The 18,879-nt window shown below is 37.6% G+C and overlaps 1 protein-coding gene across 1 annotated transcript in view; it reads left to right on the forward strand.

Annotated features, from left to right (window-relative positions):
- The window catches only part of LAMC1 (laminin subunit gamma 1), a 130,368-nt gene that overhangs the window by 58,515 nt on the left and 52,974 nt on the right, over nt 1–18,879 (forward strand). Inside the window, exons 2-3 of the mRNA XM_070940950.1 lie at nt 12,150–12,454; nt 18,430–18,560. Coding sequence (XP_070797051.1) covers nt 12,150–12,454; nt 18,430–18,560 — 436 coding nt within the window. The remainder of the gene's footprint in view (nt 1–12,149; nt 12,455–18,429; nt 18,561–18,879) is intronic.

Genomic DNA, 18,879 nt, shown 5'->3' on the forward strand with positions numbered 1-18,879 from the left:
AACCATCGTCACCCCTAAACAGTTCAGAAGAAACTGTGAAGCATTCTGTGTTTATTTTGAGCCCAAACCAAAACCCATTTCCCATTTCAGCCCCCCTGGTAACTCTCCGTGATAATGGAAAATATTGTAAGAAGGAAGAAGCTGAGGAGAATATCTCTTAATAAATTTTGTGTGGATAGTCCAAGAGATTCTTCAGCAAGAAAACCAACAGAAGATAACAGTACTACTTATTCAAGAGCCAAGCTGAATTTGCAACACACTGGAGTGAATTCTCATTCCAACAAGGTCTCTTCTCAGATATAAGAAATATACAATGCAGAAGGAAGGGACAAAATTTGGGTACAGCAACGAGGAGAATCCAGCATTCACTTAAGCAGACAAAACCAATGTCACTAATTCTACAAAAGTCCACTGATATAGCATGAAGATTTTTACAGCTTTAGGATCTATGCACAAAAGCATCCCTCCCTCTAAAAGGAAGTTTAAGAAAGTTAAGGAAAAAAACCACACACAGGCAAGACACACCCTTTTCTGAACTGTAAATAAAACAAGCATTCCTAAGCTTTGCTGTTCAAGAACACTGGCACGTCTGTTAAAGAAACACTTTCAGAAATTTTCAGCAATGCGGTGACAGCCTTCTATTGCATAGTAGCGAGAAAGGACAGTGCTTATTGTTTCCAAGCTTTGCCATGATGGAAGCTCGGCTGCCTGGATGGACAACTAGGAAACATTTTTAGTCAATCAAAGACAAAAGAAGTCTGAGCTATTCACAACATGGTAGACCATCCACTACAGCATAGGCTGAATCCTAGGGACATAAGGAAAAATGAACTTGTAAAGCAGTTAAGAACACCGGGAGAAGGGCCCCTGGGGAGTCAGAAATGTTTGACAAGAATTACAACAGTGGAAAGGGCTATAAAAATGCTTCAGAAAAACCACCTTCAATCTCAATCTTTCTTGGCTGTGAGAAAATTTCCCAGAACAAAGTATACAGTTGCACACCAGCTGTTACTATTTCACATCAGGCAGGGCAGAATGCATGCATGCATGTCTGCATACACACACTTATATCCAACCAAGGACTTCTGCAACCACGCAACAGAGAGAGGGGGGAAGGAGAGGGAGAGGGGGGGAAGGAGAGAGAGAGGGGAGGGAGGGAGGGAGAGAGAGAGCGCCCTGTGCCTTAAACCATAGTGGCATTATTTTGCTATATATGCTGTTGGAAACAGTATTACCAATCATACCTGATTTTAATAACACAAATGATCAAACTAGGATCAACCAATAAATCCAACTCCTTACCCCGAACAGGAATTCTAATTAATTAAAGAATCTATGAGAAATAGCTGTTTTAAGCCAACATTTTAATATAGCCAATGCAATGGAGCCATCACTTCCCTAACATAGATATTTGCATAGATTTATTTGTGCATTGTAATATTATTACACAAGCTTCATCTTTTTGTATTTACACAGTGATGCTGGCACACAAACATAACAATTAACATATATAATACACGTATCCCTTGACCACTTTTGGGCATCTGAGTTTCCTGATACTAACAAGATTTTTTTACTCTAAAAAGGGTTTTAGCAAAACACCAAGGATTCCTTAAAAAAGAACTATCACAGCAAGTGTTCATATGCAAAACCCCAATTCACATCAAGATGTGCTTTGCATGCAGTGTGATACAGCACACCCTAGCATGATGGGAGATCCATCGAAAGAAGGCCATCCATCTGGAAGCAGTTCCCAGAATTCCCTGCCAGCATTGCCCAGTTATTTAACTTGCAGATTTGCAATAGAGAAAGAGGGGAGATGCTACAGTTTTCCACCTGTAACTCTATCTACAGGTATTTCGGGTTCATGTGAGGATCTTGTAGCTGGATATAATAATTAGTGCAAACTTCACTAACCCGTTTGCAGTGTTCTGAACTTCCTGACAGTTTACCAGTAATACAATATGCAAAGGAAAGTCAATTTTACACATATCTTCCTTTCCCTTCCTTTACAGTGGCAGCAAAATAAGCTGACACTTCAAATACCATGACACAATAACCAGGGTATGCGTACAAATTATATTCATATTTTGGGATGGTTTTTTTTTTTTACATAAAGGTACAAATATTTGAGCCCATAGGCAATTGGATGAAAAACTCGAGTGGTTTCTTAGCAAAAGAGAAGCATAACTGCAATAGCAGTTCATGACTGCCTAATGGTTACTGAATGCAGTACTAGCTGCACTGTGATGATGGTAGTTGTAACAATAAAATTGTTGTAATTTAAATCCATTTGATATCAGTGGAAAGTACAGGGAGTCTTCATTTAATGACCACAATCGAGCCTGGAATTTCGGTTACGAGTCATTGTGGTCATTAAACAGGTCCTCACTCAATTTTACTATTGTTTTTACAACAGTCATTAAGTGAATGATATGGTTAAGTGAATCCATTCTCTCAAATGGGTGTCTTTTTCTGGAAACCAGCAAAAAAGTCACAAATCATAATGGCTTATGATTGGTTGCAGTGCCTGTGACCACAGGATACTGCAACCAATCATAAAAGTGAGCCAGTTGCCAAGGTGTCCATAATGTGATTGCGTAACCATAGTGTGTGTATGTGTGTGTATGCACATACATGGCAGTTGTGACTTTCAGAATGAGTCGTAAGTAACTTTTGGGGGGTTCATTCATAATTTCAAATGATTGTTAAGTGATCAGTTGTTATGTGTGGACTACCTGTGAGAGCAAATTACTCATTCTAGATTAACCTCTTTGTGTAATACATACCACAATGTGTAGGAGATACGAATTACATTCTCCTAATACTAAAGCTTGTGTCTGTAGGTGCATGTTGGGTGTGTGCATGTACACATGAATGCACTCCTTTGAGTCACTATTGACTCTGATGACTGCTGGAGCAAGTCCCTGCAGTTTTCTTGGCAAGATTTTGGAAATGGTTTGCCATTGCCTCCTTCCTAGAGCTGAAGGAGCATGACTGGTCCAAGGTCATTCAGTTAGCTTCATGCCTAATGCAGGACTAGAATTCAGGGTTGCCCAGTTTCTACCCCGATGCTTTAATCACCATACCAAACCAGCTCTCCGCTAAAGGAAGACAGAAAACTGTGGTTTAAGGCTTATAACAGGCACAGGATCATCAAATCAAACATTACATTATTTATTTTTGTTTACTTCATTTTTATGCTGCCAACTCCTGAAGGCCCTGGGCAGATAACAATTGTACCACAAAATTAAACAACATGCACAAACAAGAACTAGACAGAAAGAAATAACAAAAACATTAAAACCAGAAAATAAGAAAGGCTCGTGTTCACAAACTCCATCTTCAATCACAACATAATTTCCTCCTGGACTAGAGAGAACAGATACCTTTCTGACAGCCTAGAAGGGGCAAAGATGACAGAACCATCACAGGGAGGGAGCTCCAAATTTAAGAGCAGATATTGAAAAGGATTCATATTTAGAGTGTAAGACTTGGTGCAACTATAGGTTACTTAAGTGTACAAGCCAATATTTTCCAATCAGCCTTCCCCAAGCTCCTATCATCTCTAGCCAGCACTACTTACCTTTCAACACAAACTAAGGGAATAATAGTCTGGGTGTGAAAAAACCCATTCAACTACAGTGTAGGTCCAAAATAAGGACTTTGTACAGAATTATACATGGACTAGCTATAGGAAACAAAGTCTGAAAGCAAAAATACCTAAGTTTTGATATGAAAAATAAATAAAAATTATAAAACATTTTGAAAAGTTGTGCGATGCCAACTGAACTGAACATAAATCACAACAGGTTACTAAATTGAATTAAGAATCTAAGAATTCATAGATGATTTTTCTGCCTCTTTTTCCAATAGTAGCCTCAGGCTGCAGCTAAAAACCTATCCCCAAATATTGGCTGGCCTCCGGAGGAACAAAACTTCAGAATCCAAAAAACAAACAAACAAATAAGCAAACTATGAAACCCACTGGAAGTTGCAAGAGTAGAGAAAAGAAATCAGATTAATAATAAGAACCTCTTTATGACTTCTCCTTCCTCGATCAGGATAAAATTGATGCCCCTTAAGCAAAGAAAAGTAAGAGAATCCCCACCAATTCATCCTATTAAGCTTTTTTCTGTAGTAAAGACCTGCAGCCTGTAATGAGATTGACTCTAGTTTCCTGTCTTGCTTTAAAAATCTTCCCAAAAGGCCTATTAGAGACCTTCTGGATGAATCTTTTCTCCCACTGGTTGTATTAATTTAGTTAACCTTAGTTAACCTCAGATTTTGACAATGACCACCATGTGGTGGCTCAAATGAAATAGTTTTCTTTGGCACTTAAGCATGGAAGTAATTAATTTTAGAACACTGAATAGGAATTAATTTTACTGAAGGATCAGTTATTTGGATAAAACTTTCCCCAGTTTTAGGCTCCTAGTTACAGTACTGAGCAATGAAACTTGCAGAATTCCAAGCCAATCTGAAGTGATAACCAATTAATAATAGCCGATCAATTTGTAGATACATACTTTATATCCAGGATTATGTCTATTCTGTACCAAAAGAATAGAAATATTTAATGAATGCACATTATTTTCACAAGAAGATCTATAAGGAAGTATATTTTCTATATAACCCACTTGCCAGATGTCTTGGTCAAACTCTTACATTTTGCCTCCCTTGTATTTGCCTGTTCCTCTTCTGCCTTCCATATTTGAATTGTGTGAGATTTGGGTAGGAGTGCAAAGCAGGCTCTTCTCATCAGTGAAGGCTGAAGAACAGACTTCAAAGCATTCTAGCACCATTAATTTCGTTCACTTTTTCCCAAGGTCCTGTTGTGCATATAGGAAAAGAAAACCACTTTCTCAATGTCCTTCCCTGCAGTCCTTCAGCAACACAGCACAGTGGGAGCTTTCATGTTACCCAGCTTCCATGGTTGACATACAAAACAATAATGTGTCAGGGTAATTTTTAAGATACTTTGCAAATCTTTCTATGCTTTGCTTTTAACCATGGAAAACATCTATGCTTAGCAGGTCATTTAAATTTCATGTTAGGGTGAACAGTTTTGCAGAATGAAATAAACATGGTTGGTATTCAGATTGTTTTGGTAACATCAATCATAATTAGCATATTTCAAGAATAAGATGTTAGTATTTCAAGTAGTTTACAACGTAGAAATCATGATAGGAAATAAGAGAGAAAGTGAAGAAAGGGATAAAGCCAGGAATTCTATATATATATATATATACATACACACACACACACACACATATATATACATATATACATATATATATATATACATATATATATATACATATACATATATATATATATACATATATACATGTATATATATATATATATATGTATATATATATGTATATATATATATATATGTATATATATATGTATATATATGTATATGTATATATATATATGTATATATATGTATATATATGTATATGTATATATGTGGGTGTGTGTGTGTATGTATATATATATATATATATATATTTGTTTTCTCAGGTTTTCGCGGGTGTTTGTATGTAAGTCTTTGGTTATTCGGGTCTTCTCCCACGTAAAATTGGAAGTGTCTTGGCGACGTTTCGACGAAGTCTCATTCGTCATCTTCAGGCTGGTGTTCTCGGCTTCGTGCTTCCAGGAGCTGGAAGGTTTTTTTGTAGCTCCAGCTACAGATCTATTTAGGTCTCCCACCTAGCAGTTAGAGCTTGCTAGCTGTTAGAAAGGAAAAAAGCCCAGAACCGAGTAGATGTGATTCTACTGAGCTGGAGCTACAAAAAAACCTTGGTTACGTAGGGAAAACCCGTGAAAATCTACGAAAACAAATAACAGGGTATATATATACCCTGTTTTCCCCAAAATAAGACATCCCCTGATAATAAGCCCAATCGGGCTTTTGAGTGCATGGCAATAAGGCCAAACGCTTATTTCAGGGTTCAAAATATATATATATAAGACGGGGTCTTATTTTCAGGGAAACACGGTATATATTTTAGTTACACTTAGTCATACCAGTAAGAAATGGGTCCAAAATCACTTTTGTCAGGGCTTCATGGAAATGGTAACATTTGAAGAGGGATTGGAGAAAAGACTGAATTCTCTCCTTGTTCCTGATATCAAAATTCCCATTTTTCATGACAGCACAGATTTGCAGAATAAGAAGAGAAGATGAAACCACAATAACGTTATATACAAAAGGAAAAATTAGTACCAACCCTTTACTAAAAAAGTATTGATTTCACCTAAGATGCTTTGAAATAGACTTAATTTATAAACTATGATCAATCCATTACAAATAGCAAAGGGTTATACATTAGCAGTATTATGACATAGGACCAGATTACTTTTGGGACTGTCTACTGTTCTGCCCGGTTCGACAGGAGGAACCATCAGCTAAGAAGTGTTGCTGGTAGGGACCAAGAAAAGACCCTTTTCAGACTTAAGTGCCTGGAATTTCACTGCCTCTGAAATTATCTTAGTTCCTAGTCTACTGGCCTTTTACCTCGGGTCCTGGGTGTACGATAAAGCCCAACTCTTGGCTTGCTTTATGATGCTCGCCTGCTATGTATTTTTATTTCTATGTTACTGTATGTAATGTGTCTGTTTTATTGTAAATCTTATAGAGTCATGTATATGAGGTGGATTATAAAAATCAAATATAATTAATAAGTAACTTTTTTTCAGAAATTACCTCACAGATGGTGAAGCTGAAAGAAGGCAAGATTCACATAGAGATTTTTTAAAAATAATAATAATAAAGTCATTTTTCCCTCAATGATTTTGCCTAGAAACATTGTTTCTGCCTGGAAAGCCTAACTGGACATTTGTCATCCATGTTTCACCGTGCATGCTTGATAGTTAGTTATGCGGATGGAGAATGTCCTTGAAGAATGAAACTTTAAGGCCAGGCTAATTTCCTGCTTATGTACAGTATGTGCGAGTACAGAATGTTGCTGGCAGCAAGGGCCTGACTGAGATGTCCCACTTTTATACAATAAATAGGTGCTAAAACAATCAACACCTACCCTTTTTCACTATACAAATTTTCTACAAAGCAAGAAATTGGTTTCATAGAGTCAGCAAAACTGGAAGCATGGGGATGAGATCTGGAGAGATGTTGACATCTTATACTAATCGGCAAATTGATGATCGCTGGGCTTCCAGGCAAAGACGATGTCCTATATGAAAAATATTTTACTTGCTATAGGGAAAGATTCTTTCCAAGAAAGATCTCGGTAACTATTCATCAACATATACATTAGATAGCAAAATAGATGGAGAAACCAGGATGAATCAGTGATAAGGTATATTCTAGGCATGTGCAAAACTCCCTGATTTATGAAATATTCTAGAGAATGCCAGAATATGATGGTTTCAATTGTCCCAGACAGCAATCCAGATGGAAAACTCCTGTTTAGGCAGTGGTGGATTCCACATTTTTTTACTACAGCTTCTGTCAGCGTGGCTTGGTGGGCATAGTGTGGCTTGGTGGGCGTGGCTTGGTGGGCATGGCAGGGGCAGGATACTGCAAAATCTCCATTCCCACCCCACTCTGGGGACAGCCAGAAGTGGCATTTGCTGGTTCTCTCAACTACTCAAAATTTCTGTTACCAGTTCTCCGAACTACTCAAAATTTCCGTGTTTAGGTATTAGATTATCCCTGGAATACTTTGAACCATCTCTGGAATATATTGAAGCAGAACATTTTCTTTAGAAACTACGGAACAGTCCCTGGAAATGCAGGGCCTGGACAAGGAATAATAAGTTTCAATGGGGGAGAAGAATATTTTGGAGTCCTCAGGAACATTCCATTCCCCAACTAGTGAATATTGTACATTCTTGACATCCTGTGATAAAGTCAATTAAATTTGTGTATTAGAGAATGGGACAGAACTTGGAATATAAGGTACCTGGAAGACTACAATAGAGGAATATTCAAAGATACACTCTGTCTCTCATGGCAAGAAAGGAGGCATCTTCATGCAGGACTGAAGGACATGCAGGACTACAGTCTAGAAGTGGTCTGCACCCCATGATTACAGAGGGAAGGAGGTAGAACAGGTATTGTGGGTTAACTATGGTGTAGTATAGACTTATCAGTTATCCCAATGAACAGCAACTATACTTAAATAGATAACCATGATGCTTGAATGGAAGAGGATGAAAAAGAATATATGAAGCTAATGATCAAAACACATAATGGTCAGTATTATGCTTCATGTGCAATTTTGGGAGCATATGGGAATTATCCAGACCATGAAAAGACTGATGACAAGAGACTCAATATTCAAACCTTAGAAAAGATTTATGACTCATATGAGGGTGCAGAATGGAAGGAAACCAGAGAAAAGCATTCTCCAAAGGCAGAATGGTTGCTAGGGAGCTTGTTTTGGTCCAATAATCACAATCCTGAGCGCAGAGGGATAGTAAGGAGAACAATCTGTTATGTGTTCTTGTCTCTAAAACTGAGTCTCAAGTTTGAGGAGATTCAGATAAGAATATATAGCAGCAATGTTACTGGTAGAATCAAAGATGGGAGTAATTGCTATGATCAACAACTGCAATTGGAGTAATTGGATCAACAACTACAGATGTGGTTCAGAGGACAGCTGGTTCAGAGAAACATCCTTCTGTCTCTTTTTCTTCTGATTAAAACTGATTATGAGGGGTTTTTTAAAGATGATTTGGGTTGGGTAAGAGATTTCCTTGGTGCCAGGAGTTTAGAACCTGAAATGTGGTTGAAATAAGGCTCCTATCAACTTTTATGACACAGCAAAATATTTTGGGTGAAGATGAAGGTTGGAACTTCAGGTGAGGATAAATTTCAGACTCTGCAGCTCTAAAAGCTTACTTCATAGTGACCTGAAAAAGAGAAGAGCTATTGCATCAAATGTGTTTGATAAATGCCTGCCAATGCTTAAGACAGTCTATTGTGTGAGCTTCCTCAAACCACAAGAGACAATAGTTTTGTCCATTTGAGGAAAGAAATTTGTTACTATAGCACTAGCATTTACAGAATGGGACCTTCAAAGCCAGAAGGGTGCATGAATTGGACAAGGGTAATTTGCCCCCAGCTTCCCTCATACCCCGCACAGGCAGTAAGTCAAGTAATGAAATATTATGCACATGAAGTACATTAAAACTAAGTTAAATAGAACAAAATGGAGAAAAGAATAGTCTTTCAAAAGAATAATCACATTTCTGAGAACTATCATACTTCAATGTGATGGCCCAAAACAAACTGGATAGATTAAGCAAAAGATGTGCCTAGTCATGGATGTTATGCAGAAGGCAGGAGTACTATAAAAGTCTGCAAATACATAGATGTTTATGTGAACCTCCAAAGAACACAATGAAGGTCTTATAAGTAGAATTGTACAATATTTCAATAAGTATGTCAAGGGTGCACTTATGTAAGTGTATGAAAATGAGAGTAAAAGTACTGTATACTTGCACGTATGTTTAATTTTTTCCCCATTATCCAATTTTCCCCATTATCCAGTTATCCAAAGGTTTGAACCAGAGCTGAAATGCTACCGGTTCGCTCTGGTTCAGGCGAACCGGTAGTGATAAAAACTACCGGTTTGGGCGAACCGGTAGTTTAAAAAAAGCTACTGGTTCCTTGGAACCGGTATTTCCGACGATCAGCTGTGCTGTGCGGTTTAGGTTTGCTAAATCATCACAGCTGATCCCCCCCTCGCTGTTCCACTTACCTTCCCAAGCCTCCGTTTGGTGTGTGCTGCATGCGCGCATATGCGCAATATGCACCAAAAGGCGGCTTGGGAAGGTAAGTATAAACGAGGGGGGGATCAGATGTGCTGTGTGATTTAGCTTTGCTAGAAAGCAGTATTTCCTGCAATACTGTATTCCTGCAATACTTTAGATTTCTAGCAAATCTAAACCTCATGGCACAGCTGATCCCCCCCCTCACTGTTTTACTTATCTTCCCAAGCCTCCTTTTGGCATGCAGCGCGCATGCACAGCCAACAAACTGGTAGCAAACCGGTTCAGATTTCACCACTGGTTTGAACACTTAATATCTTTATACAATAGTGGCCAAAATTGTGAAAACCTTTTGGGAAAAGTGTATTTTTGAGGTTTGATGGCTAATAACACCACTTTTTTTTGGAGTAGTACCATAAAAATATATATTTATGGTATTTATGGAAATTTACTAGAAACATTAAACACAATGTTTTGGTATTTTAAAATATTTGTAAACAGAGACAAATATACTTTCTGGGAAAGATAAACTTTATGTTTTGTTTGTGATGGACCCCCCCAAAATATTTGACAGAACGACTGGTGCCCTTTAAGATATAAAAACTTGAGAACCTCCCTTTTACACACATTCTCAGTTCATGTGAGTGACCATTGTACATTAAGCCAGCATTTGTCCTAGAATAGGCTTTAAAAAGAGCTTTTCTTCTGATTTCTTAGATTAGATAAGAATTGTATACATTTGGTCAAGTAAGAATATTTTTTAAAAAATTACAAAACAGTAGGTGGAAATTTCAGACAACTTTTAAACTCTGTGGAGTAATAGTTGTAGTTTTGGGGGCTTGCAAGAATTTCCCAAAAACTTAGATTAAAATGGAAGAAGGGAATGCAGATACTTGGGAGTGCAATTCTTATTTGTACTAGTTGGTTTTGCTAATGATCAATGATTACAGGAGCTATAAATCTCAAACAGCTGAGGAATGCCAGGTTGCTTCTTGGATAATCTTCATAGTTCCGGAATTTGTTACACAATATACAGAAAAGTTTATCAGAAGGAGAACATTGAATAAACCATTTGATTAAAGAAAGTTTTGAAGTGACGCACATTCCCTGGAAAGAGACTCTCTCATAATAGTTTATGTGACATTTATTAGCTATATTTGGAGATATGCCAGCAACTGAAAGAATCCAGAGTGGTGGCAATGGAAATTTTTTACATCACTATGGGAAAGAAGTGGGGTGCATACTCATATTTTATGTCTTAATAAGGCTTGTAAACCCCATGCTATTATTTATTTCATTATCCACGAAGACATAATGTCAAAGGAGCTTCCTCTGCTTTTTCCTTCCTAGGATAGTTAGGTATTAGCTTGTTAAAATATTTCCTTGATCCCTTCAATACAATGACATGAAATGAGGAAGTGACTGAGATGCCAATTGGAACACTAGGAGGCTGATAGCACCATTTCTCTGGCTCAGCTTCAGCATTTTTCATATCATCCGTGGACTGTGGGGAAAGTGAAAGAGGGAGTACCATATATTACCTCCTATGGAGGATCTACATTAGAGGAGAGTAAATTTTATTCTTCTAATGTCAGCAGCATTGCGTTCACTTGTACAGGAGTTGAGTTTGTGAGAACCTTCTTCCCCCTCCCCCCCCTTAAAGTAAACTGGAAAGTAGCATTTAAATAATCAAAGTGTTCACAAATATTATCTTGACAGTTTTTTACAGTGCCTGCTTTAAATAAATAAATATAAAGCCCATGAGATATACAGATATAAAACTGATAGATTAGCAATAGCAATAGCACTTAGATTTATATATCACTTCATAGTGCTTTTACAGCCCTCTCTAAGCGGTTTACAGAGTCAGCATATTGCCCCCAACAATCTGGGTCCTCATTTTACCCACCTCGGAAGGATGGAAGGCGGAGTCAACCTTCAGCCTGGTGAGATTTGAACTGCTGAACTGCAGCTAGCAGTCAGCTGAAGTAGCCTGCAGTACTGCACTCTAACCACTGCGCCACCTCGGCTCGGATTAGTCAGATTTAGGACAACATACAATTTAAGATTGAAATGAAGCTTGAACAAGGATTTCCATCTGAGGTTCTCTCAGGCCGCATGCATATTGTGCCACACCAAAAGTTTAAAAAAAATGCAGTGCAAAAATACCCATTCTTATCTAGGTACTACAATATTTGTGCTTGCCTGCTTGTTTTATTTTCAAAATGTTCAAATTGCTTCTTTGCCTGTAAGGTTTCCAAGATAATAGCAATTAAAAAAAGGAGGGCAAATTAACAATAGCAAAATTTACAACAAAACCATATATTACAATCAAGCAAAAATATTAACAGCTTTGATTGCATTTGACTGCAATATCTTTTTTGTTTTCTTCTTTGTAGGAAAGGCCTTTGATATCACCTATGTACGCCTAAAGTTCCATACCAGCCGTCCAGAGAGCTTTGCCATTTACAAGCGCACTCGGGAAGATGGTCCATGGGTGCCCTACCAATATTACAGTGGCTCCTGTGAGAAAACATATCACAAACCCAATCGAGGTTTTGTCAAGAGTTGGGAAGATGAACAGCAGGCTGTTTGTACAGATGAGTTCAGTGACATCTCACCACTCACCGGTGGCAATGTGGCCTTCTCAACACTGGAGGGAAGGCCTAGCGCTTATAACTTTGATAACAGTCCTGTCTTGCAGGTAAGAAAACTTAGAATCGGATCAAAGATCAAGACTGACGTGTTTCATTTCTTAATTTCCATATCATCCCAAAATCTCGTCATTCTCTTTTTTCCTAGGGAACCTGACCCCTTTCATTCTTTTCAGAGTGGGCCCTATATAGACTATTGGCATGCTTATTTAATATGTGGTCAGCCAGGGGATAATATCAAGAGATCTTTAGTGGCACCCACAAACTCACTTTCTCTCCATTTTTGCCAACTGTCATGGCTTAGATTAGGAATGCAAGGAGAGGGATCATACTTCCTTGCCATCCCTCCCTATAAATCCTTTCCCAAAACCTACTTGACATGGTTGCCAAAGATAATATACTGTACATAGAGTGGAAATCAAGATGGAGGAGGAAGCATTAACTTCCTTCTCTCTATGTGCCTATTTATTCTAGGTTCTAGGTTCCTATTTATTCAGTCAGGTCCTCAATTTAAGAGAGACACCTCCGAAAAGGTACTTATGACATGAATTTGAAATTCCAGTGGCCTCCCCCCATCTTTCTGCAGTCACATGACCACATTTTGGACACTCAGGAACCAGCCCATATTTACGGCCATTTGCAGCACCTCACAGTCATGTGATCACAATTTACTGACATTTACTTCTGCTCTCCAACAAAAATTCCACAGAGCAAATAATGGGTTCATTTAATAACCACAGCATTCGGTGGTTATGACTTCAGCATTTGCTATATGACATACATTCATATAAGAGTATGTGTATGAAGAGTGGAAAGGTTATTTATATCAATGGGGAAGACTGTGCGCAGGTAGGCAAGAAAAGTATAAAGAATGCTGCCTTCAGAAGTTTCTGTAAAGCAACTTTTAAGATGTAACAAAAGATTTTGGATTACGAACATACCAGTCTGGGCTAGAGGTCACAATTCCTTACTTGTACTAGGCAGTGAGTGTGTATATTTACGTGTATACTGAATTCAGAACAAGACTAGTAAAACTAGGATAATGTTTTGATTGCTCTTCTGGTCCATAGTCCAGTTTCTAGCATTTTGGTGGGAGAAAACCAGTGCCAACTTCTAGCTAGTTAAATTTAATAATGATTCACACCTCTAATGAGAAAACCAGAGTTTCCCTTTTAAGGGAAAAAAGTTTTGCACTGAATTGTTATGATGTTTGTTTTCTCTCATGGGATCCATTAACTTCCTTTTCAAGTTATTGTTAACATAATTTTAAATCTATTCTACATGAAATGAACAGGAAGAGTGTGAGATACTGTGAGCACGAATGCTGTTATGCAGTGAATTGTTCAGTTTTACTAAAAGTATGTTACAATAGTTGATTTTCGTTCTGAGAAACAGCAGAAGTTCAAGCTGGACATCCATTTGGAACAACAATGTCTTAAGCTTGCATTGGCTAGCAAATGAACCATGGCAAAGATAACGAGACTGAGCAAGGAATAAAAATTATACATCAACGCAGCACACAATGTAACCTGTTGTATTTATAGTGTATTTTGGACATTCTATGTGTATATTTGTGGAAAAGCAAAACCCAGTACTTATCCATGTATTTACATTCTTTTATTTTCTCCCCCAATTTTTGGATTGAGAATCGGGAAGCATTCCAGATGGTTTGGAACAGAGGGCAGGGAAGGTGTGGCACAGAGCTAAATTCCACAGTATCCTCACATTCATAGGGATATAACTTGATTATAATGAAGGTAGTGAGATGGCTCCAGTGTAATTCTAGACAGTGACTGGTGGTTCTTTGCACCATGCTTCCATGCTGTCTGTTTTGCTCTCCCTTATATGTGGCAATCCTTGCTTCAAGCAAACATAACATTTTATTTTGCCCAAGATAAAGAGATATGGAGCTGAAAAAAATTAGAGAAACATGGAGCAAAAAAACCATATAAAGATCTGAAGTTGGAACTAAGCCACCCAGCTTGATTAAATGTCCACTAAATGACACACTGTATCAGCCTCCCCATTGCACCTTGCCAAAGAACCATAATCCCCATCCATGTGTGGAAGGCAGCCATTGGGGAGGTTGCTTTTGCATATGCGCTTACAAACAAATGGAACTGCAAAACATTTGTGACTGGGAATATAATGGTTGAGCTTTGTTAGCTGCAAAATGGTGCTAAAATAGTTTGCAAAAATAATGGCAGCCATCTTTACATTTGCTTAGTAGATGATTCTGTATTGATTCGGGTCTTTAAATATAGGCAAGATGCAGTCCAGGAAGATTGTGACTCACAAGATTGACAGAGTCACAGCCCTAGCCATTAGGATTTTCATTGACATATCTTTGCCAGCTCTTCCACTCTGTAGGACAATTAGCTTGTCCTGAACATCAAGAGCTTGATAATATAATGAACAAACTGAACAAGACTTCTATTGACTACAGATACTATCCCAGAGAGTGCCCATTTCTCAGTTAGAAGTTTGGTGGCCAATATGTCCACTAGGAGGAACTCTGGCTGAAGAATTAGAATGTGGACTTGAAATCAAAATTGGTAACATTAAGGTCATTCAAGGGAAACAAACTGAATTTCTTAATTGAGACTAAGGATAAAAGAAAGCCATAATTTAACCAAGAAAAGAAAAGAGCACATGATCAAGTTACTGTAAGTCCCACATTACATCAGTCTCGTGGGGTCCAAAGCCTAGCTCAATGGATTATGCCAGAGATTTCAACAGCCATATTAGTCCATGACATCTCCAAGATAAAAGTCAATCCTTCTTTCTGCCCTCATTCTAAAATCTAACTAGAAAAGAATTGGTCCAAACACAACATCATTCAAGCCATCAATATCTACTGAAAGACGAGGAGAGTTTTGAATCTAGACTGTCTCCTAGTTCCTTTTTATAGCATCATTTGGGCTGCAAAGCCTTTCCATTCGTGGTCACCAGGAGGAACAAGGCCTCTATTCCTTTAAGAGACAGAAAATAAGCATGCTCCATGGGGAATTTTGTCCTGTTCCATTAGAAACCCAACCATCTCTGTCTCCTTTAACAGACTCTGGGAAACATCTGCAAGGCTGTCACATGGTCCTCCATGTTCTCCCTTATTAAACTCTACCAGCTTAGTTCCTGCACCTCCACTGAAGCATCTTTCAACAAGAGGATGCTGCAGAAAATAGTTCCTAACAAGAATTAAAGTCTCTTCAAAGATAGATTTGGAATGTCCATATCACTGCTATAAAATATGTGCCTTCATGGGACTTCCAAGAAATCATTCATTCTGCACAGAATGAAAAAAAAAGTGAATATCAGAGTGGGCTCAAGCCTGGGATTTTCTCTCTCTATCTCCCAGTTAGTCTGAAGTCCACTTTATAGGATGTGAGATCCCATATTCAAATAATCCAGTATGTTCACAAGCTTCAGACTTGCATGAAAATAGTAGTAACATAATTTAAATTGGCAATCCACTTTTCACTTTTATATCAATGCAACATAGAGGAAAGTTTTGAAGCATGAGCCACCTAAATTTTAAGATTCTGCTTGTTGAGCTGGGCAATTACTTCTAAGTAATTGTTTGGAGCTCAGAGGATCTGTGCTATGCCTTCTGAAGTCCATCTTGTAAATTATTAAAATTAACACTGTATACAGGCTAATAATTTTCTCTTCCTTTTATTTCATAGAAACCATGCTCAGTGTCCCTTGTTTGATTTTTCCCAGAAAGTGAAAAGTGGACAAAATTGGGTTTTGAGCATAGAAAATACAGTATATATGTACTGTCATAATCATGTTTTCAAAATTGATAGCAAGTCAACCTTTCAAGATGTTCTAATATTCCAAATATGCAGAGGCTTTCCATTTTGTTATGTACAGAGTCCAATTGATCTTTCTGCTGCTAATCCTTTAAAGTCCAGATAATATCACAAATCTTCACTGAAAATAATTTTTCCAAAAATGTGTAGACATGTTTCCTCCCACACACATAGCATGCATTTCTGATGAATTAATTCATGTTACATGATATTTCAAAATAGCAGTTTTAGGCTGGGGTGTCTCTGTCTCTTTATGTCTGTGTGTATATAGAAACATTTCATATAGTAAACAGAGGGGTTGTTGGCTGACAGCACTAAGTATTTTAGAACCCTTGCAATAATAGTAGTACAGGGAAGCGGGTATCATATTCTTTACAAAATAATTATAAATAGTAATTAATAAACAATTATTAGAATGCACTGAACTAATATTCAAAAATGTAGGAATGCTTGGAGTATTGAATGTCAATGCAAGTTTGGATTCTGAGATCTATGTGCTGTACTTGTATGGATTTAAAATTACTAAAGAGTATTTACAGTGCATTGTATATTTATGCAACTTGTACTAATAAAGGAGAATATTTGTAGCTCGGGGTTGAACTTGTATTAAGGAATTGATGGTCTGGATAATTGTTGAAGATCTGATACATTGCAGCAAAAATTTGAATGATGTGGTCTCATGCTATAATGACTTTTCTTTTGAACAAAACCTTATTTCATAACACAATATTAGCTTTATTTTGGAAGATGCACTGATTATTGAAGATGCTCAATTATACACCAGAGATTTGGAAACCAGCAGGAAGACAATAAAAATGGCTATTGCTTGCTTTTATGATCTCACACAGACACAAAAAAGGGATATCTGTTTTTTGTTAGTTATATCATTGGTCAGAAGAGATGATACTTCTTTATTTAAGTAACTGTTTAACCCAAGAGCCCTATTAGAAAAACTGATGAGAACCATGGACTATGTATGTTAGATTACGGATTTAATTTTGCATTGTTTCCTAATTAAGTAAACTTAAACATGTTAAATTATGCAATACGGTACATCAAAAGCAAACATCTGCTCTGGGGACTGTAGAATAAAGAAGGTTGCATGCTATTTGCTTATTTCAGTTTCAACCTACCATATTTTTCAGAGTGCAAGATGCACTTTTCCCCCCCACTAAAAGAGGGTGGAAATGTTGGTGCATCTTATATACCGAATACAGCCATTTTGGGCCTCCTGAAGCCCTGCTCTGTTCGTCCCATTTTTTGCAAAAACAGGGTGCACAGAGGGTCTGGGAGGCCTGCAGAATGCTCTTGGGGGCTGAGGGAGGGCAAAAACACCCCTGTTTTTGTAAAAAAACGCCCATTTTCACCCGTTTTTTACAAAAACGGCTTTTTTGCCCTCCCTCAGCCCTCAGGATACCGTATTTTTCAGACTATAAGATGCACCGGTGTTTAAGATGCACCAAGATTTCAACGAAGTAAGTAAGAAAAAAAAATGTTTTTGCCCTCCCTGGTCCCCAGGAACACTCTGCAGACCTTCTGTGTGCCCCGTTTTTTGAAAAAATGACCCTGTTTTTGTGAAAAAAGGGGCGCACAGAGGGTTTGGGAGGTCTGCAGAGTGTTCCTGGGGACCAGGGAGGGCAAAAACATTTTTTTTTCTTACTTACTTCTTTGAAATCTTGGTGCATCTTAAACACCGGTGCATTTTATAGTCCGAAAAATATGGTATTTCATGGCAAATTTGGATTCTTTGGGGAAAAGATACCAGTACTTTTTGGCTGTAGGTGATGTCATATAAAGTTTGAGTCTCCAATAGTATCTTTTACTAAAAAGGAATTAATCTAGTACTTTTAAACTCTATTTAAAAAGATCTTTCTCTGTTTTGTCTTTAGTAAGTGTCCTTTTCTTCCTCATTCTAACCCAGATTTTAGTTCCTTTTCCATCTCTTCTCCACCTCCACTACCCCATATTTGTGGCTCTTAATTTTATTTCCTCCCACTTCCTTTAAATCAGTGTTACTTAACCTCAGCAACTCTAAGATGTATGAGTGTATACACAACTCAGAAGTTGCTAAGGTTGAGAAAGAATGATTTAAATGACCTTGGTTTCTTCATGTTTGGAAAGCAGTGGCTTTTGTGTGTATTAAGCTTTTCCTGTGGTTTTCTTGGTCATAACTGATTTAGATTATGTAGTTTAACTTCCCTTTTCTCTTGTAGGAGTGGGTCACAGCTACAGATATCAGAGTAAGCCTCAATCGCCTGAATACTTTTGGAGACGAAGTATTTAATGACCCCAAGGTTCTCAAATCCTATTATTATGCAATTTCTGATTTTGCTGTGGGTGGCCGGTAAGTAATAAATCCCAAATGATTCTCTTTCTAATAGTTTAAATAATTGCTTGCTTAGGGCAGTCTTTCTCAAACTCTCATGAAGGAGAGGGTTTTCTGGGAGTTAAAATCCACACATCTTAAAATTGCTGAGGTTTGAAAAACACTATTTTAGGGCTTTGGCGTGATTTCAGCCTCTCTCTGAGACAGGTTTTTTTTAAAAACCCATGTACATTTAAAAAATTGTGATATAATAAACATGTTACTATAGCTTTACATTAATATTTAACTGATCCAGAAATTACTTCTTTATCCATAAGGCATTTTTGAACTTTATTCA

The sequence above is a fragment of the Pituophis catenifer genome, unplaced genomic scaffold, assembly GCF_029215685.1.
Source record: "Pituophis catenifer annectens isolate HBS135680 unplaced genomic scaffold, rPitCat1.0.hap2 SCAF_3, whole genome shotgun sequence".
Lineage (NCBI taxonomy): Eukaryota > Metazoa > Chordata > Lepidosauria > Squamata > Colubridae > Pituophis > Pituophis catenifer.